Source organism: Hyperolius riggenbachi, chromosome 3, assembly GCF_040937935.1.
Source record: "Hyperolius riggenbachi isolate aHypRig1 chromosome 3, aHypRig1.pri, whole genome shotgun sequence".
NCBI classification, from domain to species: domain Eukaryota; kingdom Metazoa; phylum Chordata; class Amphibia; order Anura; family Hyperoliidae; genus Hyperolius; species Hyperolius riggenbachi.
The window spans coordinates 6,282,814-6,306,559 of NC_090648.1; the positions used below are offsets into that span (position 1 = coordinate 6,282,814).

At 49.2% G+C, this 23,746-nt stretch overlaps 1 protein-coding gene across 1 annotated transcript; it reads right to left on the reverse strand.

Moving 5' to 3' along the window:
- Positions 1 to 22,894: 22,894 nt before the first annotated feature.
- On the reverse strand, positions 22,895 to 23,491 carry LOC137560839 (E3 ubiquitin-protein ligase TRIM39-like). The gene has a single exon (XM_068271974.1). It carries the CDS (start codon positions 23,489 to 23,491, stop codon positions 22,895 to 22,897), a length of 597 nt encoding a protein of 198 aa, XP_068128075.1.
- Between the last annotated feature and the right edge of the window lie 255 nt (positions 23,492 to 23,746).

A 23,746-nucleotide genomic window follows, 5' to 3' on the forward strand; every position in this document is an offset into this window, starting at 1 on the left:
CGCAGCCCCACTCCAGCTTGCATAGTCTTCCGGCAGGCAAGCAGGGCTACGGGAAGATGGCGTCCAAAGCCCTGCACTGGAGAATATTTGTGTCTCCAGTACAGGGCTTCGGGCGCCATCTTCCCATAGTCCTGCTATTTCATTCAGCATGGGAGACATACAGGAGGAAGATCTCGGGGAAGCTGCACACCAGAGGCCGGCCGGGTGAGGGGACTCCTGTCAGATGAGTAAATTCTTTTTTTTACAGGTGAAATTCTGCACACATTGCGTTATTTTCTACTGAAATGTGGCCCAAATTGCGTTATTTTCTGGTGAAATGTGGCCTAAATTGCGTTATTTTCTGCTGAAATGTGGCCCACATTGCGTTTATTTTCTGGTGGAATGTTGCCCACATTGCGTTTATTTTCTGGTGGAATGTTGCCCACATTGCGTTTATGTTCTGCTGACATGTTGCCCACATTGCATTTATTTCCTGCTGAAATGTTGCCCACATCGCGTTTATTTTCTGGTGAAATGTTGCCCACATTGCGTTTATTTTCTGGTGAAATGTTGCCCACATTGCGTTTATTTTGTGCTGACATGTTGCCCACATTGCATTTATTTTCTGGTGTCTGGGGTAACTGTTGCTGCATTTATTATTTAATGGTCATAGTTGGCTATGTTTGCTGCTTTGGAGTTACGATGTTCTAATAAATAGCATTACACAGTTTCTGCACACCCATGATGCGAATCCTCCTTTCAACACATCATGGTGGAAACACTGCTTTCTTATGCCTCGCTGTTGCATCATTACATTAGCTCCACCTATACAATGTCATGGTCATGGCCCACGCGCTGCAAACACCCCTCAGCATGCCGCAAACCCCCCCCCCCCACACACACACACACACATTTTTTGCCCCCATGCCTTCAGCTCTCTACCAGTCCTGTCTACATACTGTTTCCCACAGTTACAGGTCTGCCAGTATACCACATATTTTGTGGAACATGTAATGAAACCTTTGATTTTAAATTGCCGACCATTTGCAGTAGAGGTCACTGTTGTGGCTCTTGTGGTTAGACCCGCTACACATAGCCTACAGGACCTGCAAGAATAGAAACCATCCTGCTGCCATGTGTTGGTGGGTCATACGGGGGGATTTACACAACTTGGTGATAATAATGATTTCAAGTAATTAGCTTTTCTATGTATGAACTTTGGTCGATCTGCTAGTACCGGGCCTAACTGAACATCAGCCTCCAGTGTGTTCCAATGTCTTTTAAAGCGGAATTGTCACTATAAAAAATCTAATTTCAACAGCAACTGGTCTGAGTGTATTAGGTGATAAAGATGCTAATCCTGCATTCAAAACTTTTTCTGCTGTTATGATTTGGAGTTATCACATACCTTAGGAGCACTGGCCCTTTAATAGCCATTGACATTCAGTTGCATGCTGGGGGGTCTTTTTATCATTAATATACTAGCTGGATGCCCGGCGTTGCCCGGGTATGTATTTGGCTAGTGTTGGCTCTGCCCACTTTTCCTAACCCTAACACACAATTACTTAATTACCTAGTTTGTGAGCTTTGCGGTTTTTGGCATCAATAATTTGCAATGAAATAAAATTAATCTGATTGGATGTGGCTCCACCCCTTTTCTGAATTTGAACCCCAATCACCCAATGGCCAAGTGTACCAGGTACAGGTGAGTAACAGTGCAAGAATGGCAGCAATTAAATATTCCCCTTAAAAATCAATAGGTGGATTTTGATTGACTTTTATAGGCTCCACCCACCTTTCTGAATATTAATCCCAGTCACCCAGCGACCAACTGTGCAAAGTTTGAGAACCCTGCCATTAACAGTGTAAGAATGGCTGCACTTTACATTTGCGCAATGAAATTTGTATTTTTCTCCACCCACTGATTTCCTGACATTGTTCAGGTATGTATTTGGCTGGTGTTTGCTCCACCTACTATTTCTAACCCTAACACACAATTACTCAATGACCAAGTTTGTGAGCTTTGCGGTCTTTGGCATCAATAATTTGCATTGAGATTAACCTCCCTGGCGGTAAGCCCGAGCTGAGCTCGGGCTATGCCACGCAGGAGGATTTCTCAGGCCCTGCTGGGCCGATTTACTTCCTTTTTTTTTTTTGCAACACGCAGCTAGCACTTTGCTAGCTGCATGTTCATTCCGATCGCCACCGCTCCGCGCTCGATTGCCGCTGTTCGCCTCGCCGCGCCGCCCCCCCCAGACCCCGTGCGCTGCCTGGCCAATCAGTGCCAGGCAGCGCTGAGGGGTGGATCGGGACTCCCTCACACGTCACGACGTCCATGACGTCAGTGACGTCATCCCGCCCCGTCGCCATGGCGACGGGGGAAGCCCTTCAGGAAATACCGTTCTTTGCACAGGATTTCCTGATCAAAGATCGCCGGAGGCGATCGAAGCAGGCGGGGGGATGCTGCTGTACAGCAGCTATCATATAGCGAGCCCTAGGCTCGCTACATGATATAAAAAAAAAAATAGTGTTGCGCTGCCCCCTGGCGGTTCCTAATAGACCGCCAGGGAGGATAAACAAATCTGATTGGCTGGTTGTGGCTCCACCCCTTTGTCTGAATTTGAACCCAGTCACCCAATGACCAACTGTACCAGGTTTAAGGCTTGTGCCATTGACAGTGCTAGAATGATAGCAATTACATATTCCCCTTGAAAATCAAGAGGTGAATTTTGATTGGCTTTTGTACGCTCCACCCACTTCTCTGAATATTAACTCCAGTCACCCAGTGACCAATTGTGCAAAGTTTGAGAACCCTACCATTAACAGTGTAAGAATTGCTGCAGTTTACATTTTCTCAGTGAAATTTGCATTTGTCTCCACCTACTGATGACCCGGCATTGCCCGATTATGTATTTTGCAGGTGCTGGCTGCGCCCACTTTTCCTAACCATAACACACAATTAATCAATTACTCAATGACCAAGTTTGTGAGCTTTGCAGTCTTTGGCATCAATAATATGCATTAAAATGAAACAAATAAGATTGTCTGTTTGTGGCTCCACCTCCTTTTATACATTTAAACCCCAGTCACGCAATGACCAACTGTACCAGGTTTGAGGCTTGTGCCATTAACAGTGCAAGAATGGCATCAATTAAATATTCCCCTGAAAAATCAATAGGTAATTTTTGATTGCCTTTTGTAGGCTCCACCCACTTTTCTGAATATTAACCCCAGTCACCCAGTAACCAACTGTGCAAAGTTTGAGAACCCTACCATTAACAGTGTAAGACTGGCTGCTGTTTACATTTTCCCAGTAAAATTGGTATTTGTCTCCGCCCACTTATGACCCGGTGTTGCCCGCTTATGTATTTGGCTAGTGTTGGCTGTGCCCACTTTTCTAACCCTAACGCACAATTAATTAGTTACTCAATTACCTAGTTTGTGAGCTTTGCGGTGTTTGGCATCAATAATTTGCATTGAAATGAAACAAATTTAATTGGCTGTTTGTGGCTCCACCCCCTTTCTGAAATTGAACCCCAGTCACCCAATGATCAACTGTACCAGGTTTGAGGCTTGTGCCATTAACAGTGCAAGAATGACAGCAATGTAAATATTCCCCTTGAAAATCGATAGGTTAATTTTGATTGGCTTTTATAGACTCCACCCACCTTTCTGAATATTGATCCCAGCCACCCAGTAACCAACTGTGCAAAGTTTGAGAACCCTGCCAGTAACAGTGTAAGAATGGCTGCAGTTTACATTTTCCAGTGAAATTTGTATTTGTCTCCGCCCCCTTTTTGGTTATGGGAATAAAAAGTATCCTATACTTTATTCCAGGTAATGTACTATCTGTGTGCCAAATTTCATTCAAATCTGTTCAGCCATTTTTGCGTGATCGAGTAACAAACATCCAAACATCCAAACATCCAAACATCCAAACATCCGAACTTTCCCATTTATTATATTAGTAGGATTCCTCCTCTTCCCTTTATTTCACTGCCTAGCTGCCTAGCTGCCTAGCTGCCTAGCTGAAACACGATCCCCTGCTCACCTGTGTTTACAAGCAAGGCTGAGGTGACTCAGCGAATTGAAGAGAAAAGAAAAAAAAGTAAAGGGCAGAAATGACATCAGGATTTAGTCTCAGGTGTGGGCAAAGACATGGCCCCCACCAGGAACAGAATTCTCTTCATTTACTATATAAAATTCACTGAAATCAAAACGTGGACAGTATAATACATGTGTTATGTAAGTAGGTCAAGTATTTATCTACTTATATATGTATTTTTTTCCTGGCATAGAATGGCTGATCCTCCTGCTTTGAAGATAGTTTCCATATCTCACTATTATTGGCTAAAACCAGTAATATATGAGGGCGTTTCGATCCCGCTCTCTGCCCGTTTTTGTCTTTTTTTAAGTGTATTTTCTGTCCATTTTAGCAACCTGTTTCCTTTGCTCATCCATGAAGCCAGCATCATACTCTTTCTGTAAGAACCGCCACTCCAACATTTTTCATTGTTCCAAAAAAATCCTTTCGGTGGCTACTGTTTCTTTTCAGCCTCAAAAATGGGCTTTTTGGGACTGCTCTTGTCCAATTTGGATGATGGTAGCTGTCAGTCGCAATGTACCCATTTCGGTCTGTCGTTGTTAAAAAACGTACGTGTCCATATAGCTTGTTCACCTCACCTTTATGCACCTCCAAATCCAGGAAGTGCACCATGGTGTTGCTTGCTTCCATCGTGAGCTGAATATTCAGGTTGTTGACATTTAGCATGTCCCATACAATAATACGCTCATCTATGAATCTTGCCCAGGTTTTGACTGCCATGGAGGCGGGGTCTGTTAACACCCTCTCCTCCCAAACCACTATGAATAAATTAGCAAAATTGGGTGCGAAACCCCGCCCCTATGGCACAGCCCTTTACCTGCACATAATAGTCATTGTTATACCAAAAATAATTGCTCACTAAAGTGTAACTGTCGGGCATAAAATGAAAAATCAATTCTTTATTTTTATCTGGTAAACAAGTAATGCAGATGCTAACCAGCAGGGGCGTCGCTAGCCCTGTTTTAGGGGGGCACGTGCCCCCAATCTTTCCTGGGGTGCCACGGATCTCCCGGCCGCCGCTGCCCCCTCTGTCAGCGGCTCCCTCCAGCCGCCGCCGCCGCGTCTCAGACCTCAGGATCAGGCGGCGAGCCGGCGACCAATCGTGCGGGCGCTAGGACCCAGCGCCCGCACTGATATGCGGAAGTGACATCACTTCCGCATATCGAGCGGGTGCGTCCAGCGCCCGCTCGTACATCTGGTCGGGTCGCCGCTGATCCTGAGGTCTGCTGAGAGGTAGGGGGGGGAGCGGCGGCGGCTAGAGAGGGGGCCTCCCTGTCACTCACTCACTCACTCACTAAAGGGGCTCCCTGGCACGCACTCACTCCCTAAAGGGGCTCCCTGGCACTCACTCACTCCCTAAAGGGGCTCCCTGGCACTCACTCACTCCCTAAAGGGGCTCCCTGGCACTCACTCACTCCCTAAAGGGGCTACCTGTCACTCACTCACTCCCTAAAGGGGCTACCTGTCACTCACTCACTCCCTAAAGGGGCTACCTGTCACTCACTCACTCCCTAAAGGGGCTCCCTGGCACTCACTCACTCCCTAAAGGGGCTCCCTGGCACTCACTCACTCCCTAAAGGGGCTCCCTGGCACTCACTCACTCCCTAAAGGGGCTCCCTGTCACTCACTCACTCCCTAAAGGGGCTCCCTGTCACTCACTCACTCCCTAAAGGGGCTCCCTGGCACTCACTCACTCCCTAAAGGGGCTCCCCTGGCACTCACTCCCTAAAGGGGCTCCCCTGGCACTCACTCACTCCCTAAAGGGGCTCCCCTGGCACTCACTCACTCCCTAAAGGGGCTTCCCTGGCACTCACTCACTCCCTAAAGGGGCTCCCCTGGCACGCACCCACTCCCTAAAGGGGCTCCCTGGCACGCACCCACTCCCTAAAGGGGCTCCCTGGCACTCACCCACTCCCTAAAGGGGCTCCCTGTCACTCACTCACTCCCTAAAGGGGCTCCCTGGCACTCACTCACTCCCTAAAGGGGCTCCCTGGCACTCACTCACTCCCTAAAGGGGCTCCCCTGGCACTCACTCACTCCCTAAAGGGGCTCCCCTGGCACGCACCCACTCCCTAAAGGGGCTCCCCTGGCACGCACCCACTCCCTAAAGGGGCTCCCTGGCACGCACCCACTCCCTAAAGGGGCTCCCTGGCACGCACTCACTAAAGGGGCTCCCTGGCACGCACGCACTCACTAAAGGGGCTCCCTGGCACGCACTCACTCACTAAAGGGGCTTCCTGGCACGCACTCACTCACTAAAGGGGCTCCCTGGCACGCACTCACTCACTAAAGGGGCTCCCTGGCACTCACTCACTCCCTAAAGGGCCTCCCTGTCACTCACTCACTCCCTAAAGGGGCTCCCTGTCACTCACTCACTCCCTAAAGGGGCTCCCTGTCACTCACTCACTGCCTAAAGGGGCTCCCTGTCACTCACTCACTGCCTAAAGGGGCTCCCTGTCACTCACTCACTGCCTAAAGGGGCTCCCTGTCACTCACTCACTGCCTAAAGGGGCTTCCTGTCACTCACTCACTGCCTAAAGGGGCTTCCTGTCACTCACTCACTGCCTAAAGGGGCTCCCTGGCACTCACTCACTGCCTAAAGGGGCTCCCTGGCACTCACTCACTGCCTAAAGGGGCTTCCTGGCACTCACTCACTGCCTAAAGGGGCTCCCTGGCACTCACTCACTACCTAAAGGTGCTCCCTGTCACTCACTATCGGGGTCCCTGTCACTCACTACCTAACTGGAGGCGCCTGTCACTCACTAGCTAACCTGGGGGTCCCTGTCACTCACTACCTAACTTGGGGGGGCTACCATATTAAGGGGGCATTCTGCCTATTTATGTGAAATGCTGTCTATTTATGTGCCTCATGACTGCTGAATGTGTCTTGTTGGGAGCCTTATGATTTGTTGGGGGCCTCATGATTGCTGAATTTGTCTTGTTGGGGGCCTCATGATTTGTTGGGGGCCTCATGATTGCTGAATTTGTCTTGTTGGGGGCCTCATGATTGCTGAATTTGTCTTGTTGGGGGCCTCATGATTTGTTGGAGGCCTCATGATTGCTGAATTTGTCTTGTTGGGGGCCTCCTGATTTGTTGGGGGCCTCATGATTGCTGAATATGTCTTGTTGGGGGTCACATGATTGCTAACTGCGAGACTATGGGAAAAGCTGAATCCTTATCATATGAGACAATAGCATTAAACCTACTTTTTTAGCGTTTTAAAACAGAAAATAAAACTGGGAGGTTCTAAAAAATTGAATACATTTTTCAGGAGTAGGATGGATGAAATTGTTTATCTTCACAGTTTATTTTCAACTTGGATTTTCCATAATGTTCATGTATGAGTTAAAACGTTTGTACAGTATTTAGTTTAAATTGCTGTTGCCACTTTGCGATAGATACCGGTAAGTGACTTTTGGGTTGCAGTTTGGGCACTCGGCCTCCAAAAGGTTCGCCACCACTGTCCTAATCTGATGTCCCACCATTGCTAGGTTCATGTAAATTTGTCTCCACCCGTTACCACACCTATATTCTGGTCCATGGCCCACCCATTTTTTGGTGCGGCGCGATAAGCACGCCACACAACGTGATCGTCATATTTTTGGCACGCTAGCTGCAGTGTGCTGAATTCTGCTGCCTACAGTATGTACAGTATACGCTGTTCTCTAGTGCTTGCACTGTGTGCTGATTTACCTCCAGTGTGTACAGTGTAAGGTGTTACTCTGTGCCTTTATTGATTGTAAACCAGCTGTATTGTATGCTGATCCCTGCTACTTTCAGTATGTACAGTATTAGCTGTAAAGCCTGGTACACACATACAATTTTGATTAGCCAATTTTAGCTCTGTTCATAAAATTCATTGTCTGTTGGCCCACTTACTGCACGGGGGTGGGAAAATTGGGGGTCAGTGATTGACCAATCAAAAATGTATGTGCGTATACATCTTTGATCTATGCCTATACTGATTGTAAATGATCGAAATAAAGGACAGGGGGCTCCGTCCAATATTTCGATGGGCAGGCCCGTTATCCGTAGCTTACACCGCTGCTAAGTTCATGTACATTTGGCCCCACCCATGGCCACGCCCACTCACCGCATGGCCACGCCCATTTTTTTGCCACCTCCCCTCCTGGTGCCCACAGGTGCCACTGATCTCCAGGGACCCTAGAAACGCCCCTGCTAACCAGGCAATCCAAAAGTTAAAATCTCTCTCTATTACTGTTCTTGTTTATAAATGATCATTATTATTATAAATGACTCTTATTTGGTACGTTGCCACACAAAGGAAGTTGCAGGGCATGCTGGGTTGTCCTTTTTTTGCTTCTTTATTTCCCCTCAGACTTAACTAATGTACAGAAGCAAAAAAAAAGACAACCCAGCATGCCCTGCAACTTCCTTTGTGTGGCAACGTACCAAATAAGAGTCAGGTAAACTGGGGAATGATCATTTATCAACAAGAAAAGTAATAGAGATTTTAACTTGTGCATTGCTTGGTTAGCATCCTGATTACTTGTTTACCAGATAAAAATAAAGAATTGATTTTTTATTTTATGCCCGACAGTTACACTTTAACCCTCCTGGCGGTATGAAAAATTTCGCCAGGAGGGAGTGCAGCAGTTTTCTTTTTTTTTTTTTAAATCATGTAGCGAGCCCAGGGCTCGCTACATGATAGCCGCTGCTCAGCGGCATCCCCCCGCCCGCTTCGATCGCCTTCGGCGATCTCCGATCAGGAAATCCCATTCAAAGAACGGGATTTCCTAGAGGGCTTCCCCCGTCGCCATGGCGACGGGGCGGGATGACGTCACCGACGTCAGCGACGTCGTGACATCATTGGGAGTCCCGATCCACCCCTCGGCGCTGCCTGGCACTGATTGGCCAGGCAGTGCACGGGGTCTGGGGGGGGAGAGGGCGCGCCGCAATGGCAATCAGTGTGCTGGCTGCGTCCAGCAAAAAAAAAATCATGTAAATCGGCCCAGCAGGGCCTGAGCGGCACCCTCCGGCGGCTTACCCCGTGTCACACACGGGGTTACCGCTAGTGTTGGGCGAACACCTAGATGTTCGGGTTCGCGAACGTTCGCCGAACATGGCCGCGATGTTCGGGTGTTCGCGCCGAACTCCGAACATAATGGAAGTCAATGGGGACCCGAACTTTCGTGCTTTGTAAAGCCTCCTTACATGCTACATACCCCAAATTTACAGGGTATGTGCACCTTGGGAGTGGGTACAAGAGGAAAAAAAATATTTGAAAAAGAGCTTATAGTTTTTGAGAAAATTGATTGTAAAGTTTCAAAGGAAAAACTGTCTTTTAAATGTGGAAAATGTCATGTTTCTTTGCACAGGTAACATGCTTTTTGTCGCCATGCAGTCATAAATGTAATACAGAGAAGAGGTTCCATAAACAGGGACCGGCAACGCTAACCCAGCAGCAGCAGCAGCACACGTGATGGAACAGGAAGCGGCGCAGGAGGAGAAGGCCACGCTTTTTGAGACGCAATCCAGGCCTTGCATGAGGACAAATAGCGTGCGTATATAGCAATGCTTTTTGCCACCATGCAGTCATAAATGTAATACAGATGAGGAGAGGTTCCATAAACAGGGACCGGCAACGCTAACCCAGCAGCAGCAGCAGCAGCACACGTGATGGAACAGGAGGAGGCGCAGGAGGAGAAGGCCACGCTTTTTAAAACGCAACCCAGGCCTTGCATGAGGACAAAAAGCATGCGGATATAGCAATGCTTTTTGCCGCCATGCATTCATAAATGTAATACAGATGAGAGGTTCAATAAACAGGGACCGGAAACGCTAAGCCAGGCCAGCAGCAGCAGCAGCACACGTGATGGAACAGGAGGAGGCACAGGAGGAGAAGGCCACGCTTTTTGAGACACAACAACCCAGGCCTTGCATGAGGACAAGAAGCGTGCGGATATAGCAATGCTTTTTGCCGCCATGCAGTCATAAATGTAATACAGATGAGAGGTTCAATAAACAGGGACCGGCAACGCTAACCCAGCAGCAGCAGCAGCACACGTGATGGAACAGGAGGAGGCGCAGGAGGAGAAGGCCACGCTTTTTGGGACACAACATCCCAGGCCTTGCATGAGGACAAATAGCGTGCGGATATAGCAATGCTTTTGCCACCATGCAGTCATAAATGTAATAAAGATGAGAGGTTCAATAAACAGGGACCGGCAACGCTAACCCAGCAGCAGCAGCAGCAGCACACGTGATGGAACAGGAGGAGGCGCAGGAGGAGAAGGCCACGCTTTTTGAGACGCAACAACCCAGGCCTTGCATGAGGACAAAAAGCGTGCGGATATAGCAATGCTTTTTGCCGCCATGCAGTCATAAATGTAATAAAGATGAGAGGTTCAATAAACAGGGACCGGAAACGCTAACCCATCACAGATGGTCATTGTTTATGTTACTTGGTTGGGGTCCAGGAGTGTTGCATAGTCGTTTCCAATCCAGGATTGATTCATTTTAATTTGAGTCAGACGGTCTGCATTTTCTGTGGAGAGGCGGATACGCCGATCTGTGACGATGCCTCCGGCAGCACTGAAACAGCGTTCCGACATAACGCTGGCTGCCGGGCAAGCCAGCACCTCTATTGCGTACATTGCCAGTTCGTGCCAGGTGTCTAGCTTCGATACCCAATAGTTGAAGGGTGCAGATGGATTGTTCAACACAGCTACGCCATCTGACATGTAGTCCTTGACCATCTTCTCCAGGCGATCGGTGTTGGAGGTGGATCTGCACGCTTGCTGTTCTGTGGGCTGCTGCTGCATGGGTGTCAGAAAATGTTCCCACTCCAAGGACACTGCCGATACCATTCCCTTTTGGGCACTAGCTGCGGCTTGTGTTGTTTGCTGCCCTCCTGGTCGTCCTGGGTTTGCGGAAGTCAGTCTGTCGGCGTACAACTGGCTAGAGGAGGGGGAGGATGTCAATCTCCTCTCTAAAGTCTCCACAAGGGCCTGCTAGTATTCTTCCATTTTGACCTGTCTGACTCTTTCTTCAAGCAGTTTTGGAACATTGTGTTTGTACCGTGGATCCAGAAGGGTATAAACCCAGTAATTGGTGTTGTCCAGAATGCGCACAATGCGTGGGTCGCGTTCAATGCAGTCTAGCATGAATTGAGCCATGTGTGCCAGAGTCCTGCCAGAATCCTCATCATCCTCTTGTGAGCGTTGTGATAGTTGTTGTGATGCATCATAGTCGTCACCTTCTTCCTGGTCTGCTTCTGCTGACCATTCGCGCTGAATTGTGGAAGTCCAACGTGAACCGCTCTGGCCCTCGTCAGTGGTGGCAGGAAATTCCTGCTCCAACTCCAGCTGTTCCTCCTCCTCTTCTTCGTCGTAGCTGCTGGGGCCAGCGTTTCCTGAGGCGGATGGCCTGATGTTGGTACCATCACGCTGATCGTTTTCTCCTTCAGATTCCCCCAGTTGCATCATGACAGCTGTTTCCTTGATTTTCAACATTGACCTCTTCAGTAAACACATCAGTGGTATGGTAATGCTGACTGAAGAGTTGTCACTGCTCACAAGCAACGTGGATTGCTCAAAATTTTGGAGGACTTGGCAGAGGTCCAACATGTTGGCCCAATCGGATCCACAGAAGCTTGGCAGCTGTCCGGATGCGCCTCGGTACTGCGCCGTCATGTACTGGACCACTGCACTCTTCTGCTCGCAAAAGCGGGCTAGCATGTGCAGCGTAGAATTCCAGCGCGTAGGGACATCACACAGCAAGCGATGGTGGGGGAGATTGAAGCGCTCCTGCATCTTGGCGAGTGCCCCCGAAGCAGTACTGGAATTTCTACAATGTTTGGCCACTCGTCGCACCTTCAACAGAAGATCGGCCACGCCTGGGTATGTCCTCAGGAACCGCTGAACTACTAGGTTCATCACGTGCGCCAGGCAAGGGATGTGTGTCAGCTTAGCCAGCCTTAAAGCGCGAATGAGATTACTCCCATTATCACACACAACCATGCCCGGTTTCAGGTCCAGCGGTGCCAGCCACAAATCCGTCTGTTCCTTTATTCCCCTCCAAATTTCCTCCCCTGTGTGCTGCTTATCCCCAAGGCAGATCAGCTTCAGCAACGCTTGCTGACGCATGCCAACAGCTGTGCTGCACTGCTTCCACGATCCTACTGCTGCTGGGTTAGCGTTTCCGGATGAGGTACAGCTTTGAGATGCGTTGGAGGAGAAGGAGTCAGAGAGGTAGGTGCTGCTGTTGTTATCCAGTGGGAGGGACGGCGGTGCAGCTGTTTGCGGCGTGGGCAACACCCGCGCCGTAGCAGGTGAGGAATCGCTGCCAGGCTCCACAAGGTTCACCCAGTGCGCGGTAAGGGAGATGTATCGACCCTGGCCGAACGCACTCGTCCAGGTGTCAGTGGTGAGGTGAACCTTGCAGGCAACGGCATTCTTCAAGCTTCAGGTTATTTTGCTCACCACGTGCTCATGCAACTTAGGCACTGCAGAGCGTGCAAAGTGGTAGCGGCTGGGAACCACGTAACGTGGGATGGCCACTGACATCATGCCCTTGAAGCTGTTTGTCTCCACCACTCGATATGGCAGCATTTCGCAGGCCAGAAGCTTGGCTATGCTGGCTGTTACTGCCACGGCCCGGGGGTCATTTGCTGGCAATTTCCTCTTGCGCTCAAACATCTTCGAGACAGACAACTGAACCGTAGGGCTGCACACTGAAGGGCTGTTGGTTGTTGTGTTTGATGAACACTGGGAGACCTCAAGAGCACTACTCCGGAAAGTGACAGTGTCAGCGTCGTCTGATGTTTGTGAATGTTGTGAACCACGCAATGGCTGGGCTACTGCTGCTGCTGAGGCGGGTCTGGTGGTGAGTCTGGTGAACCCAAGGGAGGCAGTGTTGCTGGTGGTACCCTGTCCTGCCGCGTTTGCCCACAGAGTGGGATGTTTGGATAGCATGTGGCGGCTCATGCTGGTGGTGGAGAGGTTGTTAATACTTTTCCCCCTGCTCAGGCGGGTCTTGCACACCTTGCAAATCGCCATAGTACCATCCTCAGTGCAGTCTTCAAAGAAAGCCCAGACTTTGGAGCACCTGCCTTGCTGGCAATTTCTGTTTGCGCCTCTTTTGCCTCTCACTTGAACTTCCACGCTTGTGGTGCCTGAAATTGCACGCCGCCTACCTTGTGGCACAAGGCGAACTCGTGCAGCAGTGGGTTCTTCAACAGACTCATCTGTGCTGCTGCTACGACGGCGATGTTCTCGTTCACAAACAAAATCTGGGTCTATGTCCACATTGTCCATACCCTCCTCTTCCATCTCCTCAAACTCGTCATATGTCATTGTGGGGGGCCGCCGCCGTGGAGTAGAGCTCCCCAGAACAACCTCTGCGCAGCTCACTCCAACGTCGTCTTCCAGATCTTGTCGGCCGACCTCCTGCAATTGCAACCCCTCCTGCCCAACTTGCTCTGGGATTTGGGTTTCAAAGTCCTCGGACTCGCCTTGTATTTCAGTGCGCGGTGCATTTCCCACAGTTAATGGTTGTGAATCCGGGCACAACATTTCTGGCTGTTCCTCCATTGACCTTTCAAAGGTGGAAGTTTGTTGGGCTGGGAATAGCTCCTGCGAATACCCCATTGTGTCCTGAGGTAATTCATCGGACTGGTTATCTGGCAGTTGTGTGCGTGGTGTCGCTGCCGGTTGTGTCAGCTTTGTGCCCACTGGCTCCTTGTAACTGGCTGAGGACTCGGACCTCGTGCGTGATGTGCTGGTGCTGCTTAACCCACTGCTGGACGCTTGAGAGGTCATCCAAGTAATTATCTGGTCCTGTTCTTTTGGATTTGTATGGGTTGTTGTCCTGGACAACATGGGCGGTATTGAGTGGGTTTTCTTGGGTGCTCCCCTGTGGCCTGTACGTGAACCGTCAGGGGAAACACCTCTTCCCTTGCCCCTCCCTCTTTCACCGGATTTCTTCCTCATTTCACTTATCCTTAAAGTACACGCTGACTGGCAGCAGTACAGTGGCAGTACAGAAATGCTATACAGTGGTGGGTGAGCGGTGTACCACTATTCCCAGCAGCGACACAGAGCACAATGCTATACAGTGGCGGGTGAGCGGTGTACTACTGTTCCCAGCAGACACAGAGTGGCAGTAAACACAATGCTATATAGTGTGGCTGAGCGATGTACACAGAGTGGCAGTAAACACAATGCTATATAGTGTGGCTGAGCGAGCGGTGTACTACTGTTCCCAGCAGACACAGAGTGGCAGTAAACACAATAATGCTATATAGTGCTGGGTGAGCGGTGTACACAGAGTGGCAGTAAACACAATGCTATATAGTGTGGCTGAGCGAGCGGTGTACTACTGTTCCCAGCAGACACAGAGTGGCAGTAAACACAATGCTATATATAGTGCTGGGTGAGCTGTGTACACAGAGTGGCAGTAAACACAATGCTATATAGTGTGGCTGAGCGAGCGGTGTACTACTGTTCCCAGCAGACACAGAGTGGCAGTAAACACAATGCTATATAGTGTGGCTGAGCGAGGTACACAGAGTGGCAGTAAACACAATGCTATATAGTGTGGCTGAGCGAGCGGTGTACTACTGTTCCCAGCAGACACAGAGTGGCAGTAAACACAATGCTATATAGTGTGGCTGAGCGAGGTACACAGAGTGGCAGTAAACACAATGCTATATAGTGTGGCTGAGCGAGCGGTGTACTACTGTTCCCAGCAGACACAGAGTGGCAGTAAACACAATAATGCTATATTGTGCTGGGTGAGCGGTGTACACAGAGTGGCAGTAAACACAATGCTATATAGTGTGGTTGAGCGAGCGGTGTACTACTGTTCCCAGCAGACACAGAGTGGCAGTAAACAGAATGCTATATAGTGTGGCTGAGCGAGGTACAGAGTGGCAGTAAACAGAATGCTATATAGTGTGGCTGAGCGAGCGGTGTACTACTATTCCCAGCAGACACAGAGTGGCAGTAAACAGAATGCTATATAGTGTGGCTGAGCGAGATACACAGAGTGGCAGTAAACACAATGCTATATAGTGTGGCTGAGCGAGCGGTGGTCTACTGTTCCCAGCAGACACAAAGTGGCAGTAAACACAATGCTATATAGTGTGGCTGAGCGAGGTACACAGAGTGGCAGTAAACACAATGCTATATAGTGTGGCTGAGCGAGGTACACAGAGTGGCAGTAAACACAATGCTATATAGTGTGGCTGAGCGAGCGGTGTACTACTGTTCCCAGCAGCGACACACAATGACTGGGGGGGACCCTGGCTAGCGTGGCTGGAGAGCGAACTACCCTGCCTGCCTACCCAAAGCTAAACCCACAGACAAATGGCGGAGATATGACGTGGTTCGGGTATTTATTTACCCGAACCACGTGACAGTTCGGCCAATCAGAGCGCGTTCGGGTCCGAACCACGTGACCCGTTCGGCCAATCACAGCGCTAGCCGAACGTTCGGGGAACGTTCGGCCATGCGCTCTTAGTTCGGCCATGTGGCCGAACGGTTTGGCCGAACACCATCAGGTGTTCGGCCGAACGCGAACATCACCCGAACAGGGTGATGTTCTGCAGAACCCGAACACTGGCGAACACTGTTCGCCCAACACTAGTTACCGCCAAGGAGGGTAAGGTAATTTGCCCTAAAGGGTGGAAGATCATGTCAGGAACTTATGAGAAAAATAAACAGGCACACAGGAGAGAAATGAGTCTGCAATTTTTTTTTATTTTTTTTTTATATTCTTTATTTCTTTACCATTTTTTTTAAACTTGTACAAACTTTTATATAAATTGTGATACATAAAATACAATGATATACAAATAATAAAATACATGAAAAAGTTGCATCTAAATAGCTTAAAATTTCCTTCCAGTATATCCTCATACAGTATGTGTATATCCTCATATATGCTTCTGGCCTGAATCGAGGCTCTCCTATTTAGGACTTCTCATTCAGATTGCGCGGGAATTGAAATTTCCATATTTCCGAATGGAAAACCGCATTTCTGATTAGAATTTGGAAATCGAAAAATGGAAATCTGAATTCAGTGGAAATCCGATTTACCAATCACAGAACTGGGAAGCACTGGCCCAGTCAGGGAATGCAGAATTTTCCTGCAAGAATCAGATTACCACAGACATTTTAGACCAAAATTGACATTTTGTTTGTTTGTTTTTTTCATTTTTTTGCATTCTTTGATGAAAAAAATGACAGTTAAAATACTCCTCGCAAATCGGAGATCGGAAAAAACAAAAAAATAGGGATATCAGGACAATGGAAATCGGAAACTGGCATTAGCAGAAATCATAATTTCCATGGAATCAGAAATGGGCTTTTACAAACAACCCTACTCCTATTATCCTTCCATAATGTACTTATTATACTATAGTGGAAAACTCAATCCAGCCCTTCCATGTATCTCTGTTCTGTTCTCTACCTTCTGGCACCCCTGCCCACCCCCTGGTACCGCCCCTGCTTACTTCCCTCTGGCATCCCAGTACCCCCTGGTACCGCCCCTGCCTACTTCCCTCTGGCATACCAGCACCCCTGGTACCGCCCCTGCCTACTTCCCTCTGGCATCCCAGCACCCCCTGGTACCGCCCCTGCCTACTTCCCTCTGGCATCCCAGCACCCCTGGTACCGCCCCTGCCTACTTCCCTCTGGCATCCCAGCACCCCTGGTACCGCCCCTGCCTACTTCCCTCTGACACCCCTGCACACCCCCTGGTACCGCCCCTGCCTACTTCCCTTTGGCATCCCAGCACACTCCTGGCACCACCTCTGCCTACTTCCCTCTGGCATCCCAGCAGCACCCCCTGGTACCGCCCCTGCCTACTTCCCTCTGGCACCCCTGCACCCCCTGGTAACGCCCCTGCCTACTTCCCTCTGGCATCCCAGCACACTTCTGGCACCACCTCTGCCTACTTCCCTCTGGCATCCCAGCAGCACCCCCTGGCACCGGCCCTGCCTATTTCCTTCTGGCAACCCAGCACCCCCTGGTTTCTTCCCTCTGGCACCCCAGCACCCCCCTGGTACAGCCCCTGCCTACTTCCTTCTGGCATCCCAGCACCCCCCTTGTGCCTCCCCTGCCTACTTCCTTCTGGCATACCAGCACCCCCCTGGTATCTCCCCTGCCTACTTCCTTCTGGCTTCCCAGTCCCCCCATACCTCCACTGCCTACTTCCTTCTGGCACCCCCTGGCGCTGTCCCTGCCTACTTCTGGCATCCCAGCACCCCCATAGCACCTCCCCTGCCTACTCCCTTCTGGCATCCCGGCATCCCCCTGGCACCTCCCCTGCCTACTTCCTTGTGGCTTCACACCCCCCGGCACCTCCCCTGCCTACTTCCTTGTGGCTTCACAGCACCCCCCGGCACCTCCCCTGCCTACTTCCTTCTGGCACCCCTGGCGCCGCCCCTGCCTACTTCCATCTGGCAGCCCCGACACCCCCCTGGCGCTGCCCCTGCCTACTTCCTCCTGGCATCCCAGCACCTCCCCTGGCACCTCCACTGCCTACTTCCTTCTGGCTTCCCAGCACCCCCCTGGCACCTGAACTGCCCACTTCCTTCTGGCTTCAAAGCACCCCCTGGCACCGCCCCTGCCTACTTCCTTTTGGCATCCCAGCACCACCCTGGCACCTCCCCTGCCTACTTCCTTCTGGCTTCCCAGCACCCCCCTGGCACCTTCCCTGCCTACTTCCTTCTGGCTTTAAAAAAGCACCCCCTGGCACCTCCCCTGCCTACTTCCTTCTGGCACCCCTGGCGCCGCCCCTGCCTACTTCCTTGTGGCTTCACAGCCCTCCTCCCTGCACCTCCCCTGCCTACTTCCTTCTGGCATCCCGGCACCTCCCCTGCCTACTTTTTTCTGGCATCCTGGCACCCTACTGGCACCGCCCCTGCCTACTTCCCTCTGGCACTCCTTGCCCCCCGTTTCAGAGGTTTAAATTATCTTGCTTAATAGCAGTGTGTCAGATTCTTAGACCCGGACTCCTGTACCCTGGTGATAAGAGAAGTGATAAGAGAGGTGGTAAGAGAGGCACAGGTTACACGGTCGGCTCCAGGAGGCTGTTTTCATCACAGCCAAACGCTTCTCTCCTATCGCACAGAAAACTGCTTTCATCGACTTCAGAAGCTGCATGATGCGGGAAAACCCGACTGACTGCATCACAGAGATGAACGCTCCCATTCATGTGATCTCTAGCGGTAAACAATGGGGACAAGCGCTGGCAGCCGTCTGTCCGTCTGAACTGGCCCTAAAGCCATGGAGTGGCCTACTGAGTGCGCCCTCTAGTGGCCGGAGCTCTCACTTAATGTACAAAACACAGTAACATACAGAGACATCTGAACACGCTGCTCAATATCAGGCACATATTTACAGGTAATATTTCATATACTACACACAGTTTATACATTTATTACACATTAGTAAGGTGCTGAGCACACTGTCGCCTTGCTCCGCAATACAGGCGTCTGTATATTTTACAAAATCACAAAATCTCCTGTGCAGAGAAGACCCCATTCACCTAGAGTAAAGTGTACCAGAGATCAGAAAGTATAAAGAAGTGATACATACCCGGGGGGCTTCCTCCAGCCTTATAATCACGTGTGCGTCCCCCGACGTCCTCCCGCGGTCTGCCGTTCAGCCGCAATCAGCCCCGATAATAGACTCAGTCCGGATCTACTGCACATGTGCGGGAGGTCAGCGCATGCGCAGAAGACCCAGACTGGACCTGACTGAGCCCATTACCTGGGCTGATCGCGGCTGAACGGCAGACCGCGGGAGGACGTCGGGGGACGCACATGTGATTATCGGGCTGGAGGAAGCCCTGGATAAGTATTCTTCATATTTCATATATTCTTTGTATTCTTCATATTTTTTGATCTCTGGTACACTTTAAGGTGCATACACACATCCAAATTTGATTGGCCAATCACCAACGAATTTTACCACCTCCATTGAGTATGCAAGCCAACAGACTTTGTATATTATGAGCAGATTGTGTAGGGAAGCTCTCATATTACATGAAGGTGGTAAAATTGGCCAGTGATTGGCCAATTATAATTGGATTTGTGTGCCAGGCTTAAGCATCACAGACAGAACTGCATTGTGTGCAGAAATGCATGCATTGCTTTCTTCAACTATCAATGTCTTCCATCAATAATCATTGTGCAGATCGATAAGATCCCCATATCGAGAATCACAGCCCCACACACTGGTAGTGATATTGGGGAGATGTTTTCCTCTGGTTGAACTTGATGGATGGATGTCTTTTTTTTTTTTTTTTAAACAAGCTAACGATGTAACTACGAGTGATCGGTAGTGATGTCATTTATACCAACCCCACCTACTCAATGGATCTACAGAAATCGATAGAAAGTTGCTGAAACGACTACCGATATCTGTGCAATCAGCTGAAAGGTCTCAATCGAAATAATTCTCACCCAGGTATCGACAGAACAGTCAAATGTGTATTCAATTAACCCTCAACTCAATTAAAAAAAAAAAACATTAAAATGGATAATTGTACAGCAAGCATTATGCTGAGTACACACAGTGCAATTTCCGGTATCGGTTGAAAAGGGCGCCTGAGCTGCCTGTATGAAAAGGGCGCCGCCATAGACATCAATGTTATTTCTGGAAATATGGGCTACAAGGTTTAGAAAAGGGCGCCCGAGTTTTGATATAGGCTACAAGCGCTGGAAGCCGAATTATTTCATTCCTCCACTATCCATGGCGGCCTGGAGGGGGAATAGTAATTAACACATCCTGGAGTTTTTTTGTAGCCGAAGTTTGTATATGGGCTACACCAGGCGCCTTTTTTTACAGACGCCCTTTTCATATAAACCCCAATTTCCTGTCAGATCAGTGGGGTGGGTAATAGGAAGTTGCATTGTGTGTACAAACATGTCTAAACTGCACCCGATCCGTAACGGGATTGATTTTCAGATCATTACCTCACAAAGTTGATTCTGTTATCGATCAGGAGCAGATTTATGATGGGCATGAGAAGTAAGGGAGAAGGGGCCGACGCTTCCATAAAATCAAAGGGGGCAATTGCCCCCGGGCCCCAGAACCTGTGGTGGCCCCCCAAGGTGCCCCTCCTCCCCTCCAGCTATGTGGTGACCCATGAGAGCGGGGATGCTGTGTGTTTACTCTGTACAGGAAAAAAAGGAAGTGAATAATGGAAACCCCAAAAAATGCTTTTTAGGGGACATATGGTGCACACCTAATGATATTGTGTGAAGCAGGGATGTTGGGCCTGGCAGCCAGCTCAGGGGCCCTGGGGGTGACTTCATTGGTAGGGGGGTGTCAGGGGGGCCCCCAAAGTTACTTTTGCCCCAGGGCCCCACTGTAGCCAGCACACTTGCGGCACAGTTTGGTCAGTAGCAGGAAAAAAGGGCGCCAGCTGAGGGTTCCTCAACAATGTTTATCGTTATTAAGATTTTGCTATCCACCGGCGCTGGATAATTTTGTTATCCAGCTGGGCCCTTTTTTCATGCACGCGAATTGTGGCTTCATGGAGGGCGGAGTCTAGGGGTGGCTCCTGTGATGTAAATCCGGGCCTGGCTATCGGTAAAAGGTGTGCATGAAAAAGGGTGCCAGGAAAAAAGGGCCCGGCTGGATAAGGAAATAGAGCCGGTGTGATTAACAAAATCTCAATAACCATAAACATTGTTGATGATCTTGGTTAATGATAAATACAGTTTTAAAAACAGACGGGAAATAATAATGAAAATATATTAACGTTAAAAATCATTATATAATTCAGCAATACAGCTTAACCCAACCCTACCCTCACACACAACCCTCTCCTGGTGGTGCCTAAAACTAACCACTCGCCTGGTGGCGCATAACCCTAACCACTGCCCCCGTGGTGCCTAACTCTAACCCCCCGGTGGTGCCTAACCCTAACCACACCCCAGTGGTGCCCAACCCTAACCCCTGGTGGTGCCTAACCCAACACCCCCCCGATAGTGCCCACTGCCTAACCCTAACCGCCCCCCTGGTGGTGCCGAACCTTAACCCCCTGGGGGTGCCTAACCCTGACCACCCCCCGGGGTGTTGCCTAAACCTAATCGTCCCCGGGGTGTTGCCTAACCCTAACCACTTCCCCTGGTGGTGTCCAACTCTAACTACTCCCTCTGCAGAAACACCCTTATATACATAGAAACGATAATATGTTTGATAAAATATGTTTGATAACGTAAAATCTGTACATATAAACAAAATAACATAATAAAAACTATAACGTTGCAAGCTTCTAAAACCATAACACCTTAACATACTTCAAAAACTATAATGTTCTAATGTTGTTAACGATATTTATCAGGCGCCCTTTTTCTGCTTTTTTTCACCGTATTAACGATAATTGCATTAGAGTCAATGGCGGCGGCCTTTCCGTCCACCCTCAGCCGGCGCCCTTTTTATCCTGCTACCAGTAAAAGCAATAAGGTATGAATCAGGATGATACCATTTATTGGCTAACTTAAAAGAATAAGGGCTAGTTCACACTTGCTTTAAAAACGTATCCGTAGCTACGTTTTTTGTCCCGGACAAAAAACTGAGCCACGGATACCAATGTTAAAAATAGGAACAGTACACACTCCAGTTAAAAACGTATCCGCGTGCGATCCGCGGAATACGTTTTTAAACCCGGAACGCAGAGTCCGGACTTGCAGCATTTTTCACGGACCCGTATACACGGGTAGTGAAAATCAATGGAGAAACGGGCCTCCCTCTTCACTGACATTTTGGGACACTGGAAACGGATCAGTTTCCAGTGTCCCTTGGTGAAGGATGGGCCCGCCATGCTGGAGGGGGTAGCAGCCAGGACGGGGGGCTGCGGGGAAAGCGGCGGCCAGGGGGGTCACACACCCCCCTTGCTCACCTGGGTGCCCCCCGTCCCTGCTCCCCCTCGCCCATAATGTAATAAATTGTACCTAAGGAGGAAGTTCGGCGAGCCGGGCACTTCCGCCCACACCGCTCGAGTCACTTCCTGCGATGCCTCCCACTGACATACAGAGGGCGGCATTGCAGGAAGTGACCCGAGCGGTGTGGGCGGAAGTGCCCGGCTCGCCGAACTTCCTCCTTAGGTACAATTTATTACATTATGTGCGAGCTGGAGGGGGAGCGGGGACGGGGGGCACCCAGGTGAGCAAGGGGGGTGTGTGACCCCCCTGGCCGCCGCTTTCCCCGCAGCCCCCCGTCCTGGCTGTTACCCCCTCTAGCAAAAAAAAAAACAAAAAAAAAACACGCAAACGGATCCAGAACGTGTGCTGCAAAAAAGGCAGCACGGATCCGTTTGCGTTCCGGCTTTTGAAAATCGGAGCCCGGACCGCGGATGCGTCCCGCACCCGGAGCTAGTGTGGCCCTAGCCTAAGAGTAAGCTTTTGGCCTTGCAGCCTTCATCAGACTCGAATCTTGTATGCTGACAAGATGTTGGAGCACACAGCTATATACATGCAACATTAAAAGGGATACTTAAATACATGTTATTAAGATGCCTTAATTGACTTTAACACTAACCACTAATGCTTTATTTCCTACCATAATAACCTCTACTCCCATATATAGTTATTGCTGTATACAGTATATATGCTTATTCCTGCTATTACTATTCTCATACTTGCCCTTGCCTGTACTAATCCCGCCCACTATAATGGAGCATACATTTGCTCATGTATTGAATTAAAATATAAAACCCAGATGAACCTAAACTGACCCTAGAACAATTGGTATTAATGCTATAGCTCCACCCACTGCCTTCTTCCTATGGCTTAACAGCGTCCCAGTTACCAGATCCTGCTTGTGATGTCACCAGTCTCTGGGTGGGATTCTATCACCTCCAGATCCCCTTTTGGATATCTTGATAGAACCTTTCCCTACATATATCCCTGCATGGAGGGGCTCGGCGAAGGTGGCAGTGAAAGTCTGGAGGTGCTTCATTTGGTCAAAGAAGGAGATCTGCCCAGCCTCATAATCCAGATATATCCTAATTTTCTTACTTGTGATCTTGGCAGGGCACTGGAATTCTATGTCATCATGTGTTACAGTATATGTATCTCCATCTCTGTCCAACCCACAAGACTTTTTGTTACTGCCGATTTCTGACTTACTACCTTTCCTGTCTATACTGGAGTAACACATCCCGACTATCCAGCTACGAGACCTGCTGACATCCACTTCCCAGAAATGTCGCCCTGAGGAGAAGCTCTGACTGCTCATCACCTGAGGACAGTCAAATCTCTCTGCTGTCTCTGGCTGCTTCTTTCTTGACCTGGTTGCAGTTTTTCTGTCATCTGATATAGTTAGGTTATTACAAGCTGTGTTTTCATCCAGTGATATATCTGCAGCGTACGTTAAAAACGGGCGACGGGAAAAAAGGGCGCCAGGATTAAACGAAAAACTCATTTAACGTTTAAAAAAAATTTTAAAAGGTATTTTTCCATTAAAATGTCGTTTGAAAAGTTTTAAATACATAATAACGACTTAATAAAGAATTATTTTTTTAAAACTTAATATAAGTTTATGTATATGTAATCAATAATTAACGTTTGATAAATGCATTAATTTAAAAGGTAAATAGTGTGCTGGAGCGACCAACAATTATAAACGTAAATAAAAATTATTAAATAGAGAGAAGATTTAGACGATAACGATAGTATT

Excerpts from the sequence above, each read along its gene's own strand:
- LOC137560839 (XM_068271974.1), bottom strand. The coding sequence starts at position 23,491 with ATGAGTTTTTCGTTTAATCCTGGCGCCCTTTTTTCCCGTCGCCCGTTT.